The sequence below is a fragment of the Phoxinus phoxinus genome (assembly GCF_949152265.1).
Source record: "Phoxinus phoxinus genome assembly, chromosome: 4".
Taxonomy (NCBI): domain Eukaryota; kingdom Metazoa; phylum Chordata; class Actinopteri; order Cypriniformes; family Leuciscidae; genus Phoxinus; species Phoxinus phoxinus.
This window is the reverse complement of record NC_136879.1, coordinates 3,989,557-3,994,943: the sequence shown is the minus strand read 5'-3', so window position 1 is coordinate 3,994,943 and position 5,387 is coordinate 3,989,557. Positions and strand designations below refer to the sequence as shown.

At 40.9% G+C, this 5,387-nt stretch overlaps 1 protein-coding gene across 1 annotated transcript; it reads right to left on the bottom strand.

Moving 5' to 3' along the window:
- Positions 1 to 673: 673 nt before the first annotated feature.
- Positions 674 to 5,067, bottom strand: LOC306997433 (uncharacterized protein; the record flags this gene model as incomplete). Its single annotated transcript, XM_079610738.1, has 12 exons — positions 4,586 to 5,067; positions 3,642 to 3,866; positions 3,358 to 3,540; positions 3,104 to 3,251; positions 2,561 to 2,718; positions 2,312 to 2,455; positions 2,013 to 2,232; positions 1,779 to 1,895; positions 1,544 to 1,695; positions 1,229 to 1,432; positions 917 to 1,122; positions 674 to 798 (listed from the first exon to the last, which is right to left on the bottom strand). Exons 1-12 carry the CDS (start codon positions 4,606 to 4,608, stop codon positions 674 to 676), a joined length of 1,905 nt encoding a protein of 634 aa, XP_079466864.1. The 5' UTR covers positions 4,609 to 5,067.
- Between the last annotated feature and the right edge of the window lie 320 nt (positions 5,068 to 5,387).

Here is a 5,387-nt window from a genome sequence, read left to right as displayed (position 1 = left end):
TTTTTTTGTAGTTAAACGAACACAACTGTATTTTATGAAAAATGTATAAAATGTATTAAAGTGGACAACAGAAATACACAAAACTATATACAAGAAACATACAAAACAAAGTAAGGAGAACTATATACAATAACAAAACTAAAGGAGAGATTAATCTCATCACAGGCGTCGAGTCGTGTCTTCACAGGCGTCGAGTCGTGTCTTCACAGGCGTCGAGTCGTGTCTTCACAGGCGTCGAGTCGTGTCTTCACAGGCGTCAATCATTTCAATGTTCACACTGAGGCTCCTTTTACATGACCTTACCAATGTTTGACACAACTGGGGCTCCATTGACATGGACAATGTTGATAGTCCATACGCAAGCTCCCAGAACTGTGACATAAAACATCGATAGTCCATATGCAAGCTCTCAGTATTGTGACAGGTTGATCCTCTTTAAAATGTTCTTTAAAAAAGCCTCCCAAAAAAAGTGAGTTGGAGAAATTCTTGATTTTAAAGTTTTTTATTGAGCGTATATATATATTATACAGATTTCAATAAACAATATAAGAGAGGCTCAAATATTTTGTATAAAAGTACATATAAACCAAAACAAGACATAAAAAAATAAAATAAAAAGAACGAACACAGCGGAAGTAGAATACAAGTTGGAGAAATTCTGAGGGTGAATTCCTCACTGCCCGCATGCCTCCCACTGCCTCAGTATAAGGGATGCCTGGAGACGGTTGGACGTCCAGCCCTGCTTGTCCATCCAGGCGTTGATCACTGACCCAGACGGCTGATGGCGACCAAAATGTTCTATAAAGAGAAATCATGAGCAGCATTAGCCATTGTGGTGACAATGTTATATGAGATTTCAGTAATTGTCCATCCCTGACACATATTATTGTTTCAAAACGTGTATATGGATGCTTACCAAGGATGCGCTGTTCCCGGAGCTTGAGCTGCTCGCTGCGCCAGCGGTCGTAGCAGTGACGCTCGTGCTCGGCACACAGCTGGTGTCTGCGTGCCCTTTTCGGAGGAGGCCCGTCGACAGTCACAGGGCAAGACTGGACCAGCAACTCGAACGCTGTCCGTTCATCCACCCTCTGCTCTCTGCTCGTGGACGCAGCAGACCCACTACTACAAGATCAATGAATAAACAATAAAGAAAGTGCCAATGAATGACTGCTTTGTTGCAACATTACAAACAATAATCATCTTGTTCTTTAGATTTCAGATTGCTTACCGTGTTTTTTTAGCAATTTGCTGAACCAGACCCCGCGCTAGGAAAACGTCTGCCGGGGTTCGCATCCGGTAGTGCTTCTCAGCAGTCTCGGGAGTGTGTCTCAGCAGCCGGGCCACGGCATTGCGCTCCACCTCCGGCAGGTTCTCAGCAGCCGTCTCGAAGGCCATCCTGGCGTCACCGCTGGACACTGCTGGAAGGCTGTATCTAGAACACAGGCCAACATTAGAATGCAGAATAACAAGCGGACCACGGGCACATTTGTGTACTTTAGATTGAGTTAAAAAAATCATACAGCTATGCATAAATAGTACTTACTTGGCATGGATTCTTTTAAGGTCATTGCAGGGGTTGTGGATCGGCCTTCCGGAGCTGGAAATGAAAAAATGGCCCTCTGTCGTCGTGTCGTCGCCTGACCTGCGACCCTGGAGCATCACCGGCCGAATCTGGTCAAAGTACAGGCTGAACCACTGGGAAAAAGAAATAAATACATTTAAAACACACACAAACACACACACACACAGTTATAGTGTAATTTTGAATACAAACGTACAAGTTCCTTGTCAGTGGTCAGGGGAACTTGTGCTACTTGTGATGCTGCCATCTTATGCTCCTTGACCGCCACACAAGCGCCGTTCGGTGTGCTGGTTCTCCCCTGCCATTCCTCGACCTGCAAACACACAGGCGTGCACATTCAATGACAGCACTCACTAATAATCAAAAGCTACACACACATCTGTGAACCACAAGAGATCATGAATAAAAAAGGTTACTAAAATACACTTACGGTCATGTTAGTGACGACACCGGGCCGCTGGAGGAGCTTGAGCATAATGACCGCCTCCAGATAGTAGAGGACCAGCAGGCGCTCGTCCTTATCAAGCTCCTCCCCGGATACGGCTCCTGGACCCTGGAGTTTCCCCACAACCGCCAGGAAGTCCTCACGAGCCACATCCAGGATCGACACACAGTCCGCCGGCAGCTTCTCCTTTCCATAGCCATGGTACCTGAGAAATAAAATAGTACTGTTGAGCTCACCTGCGATTTCCATGTAATAGATAAAGAAGGAGTGATTTTTTTTAATACCTTTTTTGTGTCAACTCCTTGTTGACTTTTTTTGACATACCGGCTCGTATGCCGTCCAGTGGATCAATGAAGTCCCTGCAGTCGGTGTAGAGACTTTTGTCCTTGGTGTGGAGGCCGGTGGAAGTGACAGTGTACTTCATGAACCTTAAAGAGAGAGAAATAAATGATTGTTAAAGCCAGAAGACAGCCTATCCGATATTTATCATTTGACAGTTACGTGATGTGTTTGTGACGTTACACAGTACTGACCTCTTGAGACTCTTCCAGTAATTGAACACCGTCTGTTTGGAGAGCTGGGTCTGGGTGAGCACGTTGAAGTACTCTCTGACCTTCTCCACCTCTCTAACGAAAGACAGGCTTGGCTCTTTCGGGTCCATAAAAAACATGAAGCGGGAGACAGATTCCACCTGTAATTATACATTAGACATTAAAATCTGCAGAGCTGAATGTAAAACAGGTTAACGTGACCACAACACACAGTTTATGGATGAGAACCAAACTACATTTTGCTAACACTTTATTTAACAGTGTCTTTGTTGCATATGTCACGTGTACGTAAATTATGCATAACTAAATGCAAATAAACCTCAACCAAATCCTACCCTAATCCAATAGTAAAGTACATGTAGTTACTTAATATTAAGTACTTACATATATAATTACACTGTAACAATGACACCTTAAAATAGTGTAACCTCTTTTTTCTTAAAATGTATTTATTTATTTTTCTCTCTCTGTGTGTGTGTGTGTGTGTGTGTGTGACATTTAAATGTATCTCTTCTTTTCACTAACCTCTTGTTTACTTCTCCTGTTCCCCAGGTCCACTCTCAGGAAACGGAAGAATCCTTGGAGAAGCGGATGGTCGATGGAGTGCTTCCTGTAAAGGCCTTTTCTGGTCATTTCGACGCGTACATCAGAGGTCCACCTCGGTCCCCCAGTACTGAAATGAAATAAACCAGGTGGTCAATGATTGTGTATGTGTTCAAGAGAAATCGTGTCCAATCTCTGCATCTGCTCTCTGTGAATGTGATGATGTGAAACTGTACCTCTGATAGTACTCCTCAGAGCTGGTCTCAGACGCGGCGTCCGGTTCTGCGTCAGGTTCTGGCTCCACAGCTGGCTCACCCTCAGCATCCCTCGTGGAGCTGTGAGGAACCGACGATGGCGCAGGAAGGAGTGGAGGAATGTTCCTCACCACCAATCCCTTCCTGTCCATTTCCTCCAACAAGCTAAGAAAAGAAAAACAGTGAATACACACACATTTGATGGAATATTGAGTACAATTACTGCCACAGGACAAAGCAGTGAGGCAGTGAGGCAAGGTACACACCTGGAAAGAGGATCAGCCGCTCCCAAAATCTCCCGAATCCTCTGGTACTCCCAGAAGCGGCCGGTGTGGGTGAACTCGGCCATCTCTTTCTTTGCCTGAATGACCGTATCACTGATGTCCTTCTCAGATCTTCCCTCCATACACACCGTGCGAAGGTGGCCTGGAAGGGTCCGCGGAGCCTTCTTGCAGTGAGGGCAGAGGAAGTAAATTCTGCTGTGGAATGTACTGTATGAAAGAAAAAAAAAAGAGGTTATAAATAATTTTTTTTAGAGCCAAGATGCAAATATGAATTCTTTCACTTTTTTTTCTAGATCTGCACACCATTAAAGCTTTGTGTAACATACACCACTATACACAATTGGCAAAGGGTGATTGAAATGTAATTGATCTCTTCAGAAAATACCAAAATACATAATATTTATCTGGTAAATGATTATAGATTTTTAAGACTTTTTAGATATCTGGACCGACAACAAAATGAACAGACACCAGTATCCACAATACAGCATTACTGTTAAAGGTACTTAGATAAAAACCCCAATTCAAATGTAACTGGCCTGTTCTGTGTGACAGTTTTACTGTATACAAAAATGTACAATAAAGAAAAAGCAGTGGCAAATACTCTGTTACATTGTTAATTTTTTCTTTGAAACTCTCAAATCTCAAACTTTTTATCATGTTTTTTTTTTTTTGTTAAAATCAGAATAAAGCTCAGTTTACAAAGATGCTGATGATTCAAAAACGTTTTCACAAACAAAGAGTTTGGCCACCATGCTTGTAATGGTGGCAGTTTTTGAATGAACAATTAGGAGCATGCACAATGACCTCTGAACTCAAATGATTATTCTTGAATAAAATAATTATCGAAATAACACAAATTTAAACTCAAAACAATTTAAACTCAAAACAATTTAACAATTTAAACACAAAAACACAAGCATTACCTCTTTTCAGCTTGTCCTTCCATTTCAACGGTATCAAATGAAGAAAATCAAAGTTCCAAAACCAAAGATGTCCTCAGCTGAAAGATTTTTAAGCAGTGTCCACAAGCAACAATGATTCACAGGTAAGCCTCAGCGTCTTTTTCAAACCATCCAATCAGATCACAGCATTAAACAGGCCCCAATCAAGGTGTCAATGGCCCATTACATGCAGGGCAAACTGAGTTTGTCTTCTTATTCCTCAGAAATATATTATGCTTTTATCAATTTTAAATTAGTTAGAAATGAGTAAATGTGACCAAATATTTGTAAACTGAACATAATGAGCTTCATTTAGATAGGAAACACATTAAAAAAACCTTGAGATTTGAATAGAAAAAGAGCAGCATCTCCAGACGAGGAAGATAATGAGAGCATTCACTGGCCTGTAATATAATTATATTTATTTAATATAATGCTGTATTTCTGATCAAGTAAATACAGGCTTGATGGTCAAAAGAGTCTTCTTTTAAGTAAAAAATAATAAATCTTGCATGTTTATATGCTCATCAGCCCATCATTTGGTCAAAAATACATCTGGAGATGCTGCTCTTTTTCTTTTCAAATTTTAATGCGTTTCCTATCTAAATGAAGCTAATTATGTTCAGTTTACAAATATTTGGTCACATTTACTAATTTCTAACTAATTTAAAATTTATAAAAGCGTCGGCGCACTGAAGCGTTTTTTTTTTATTTATATATAGTTCAAAGTTACTATCAGATTTAATATTATTACCTTGACAAACTATACATCATTAAAAAGATA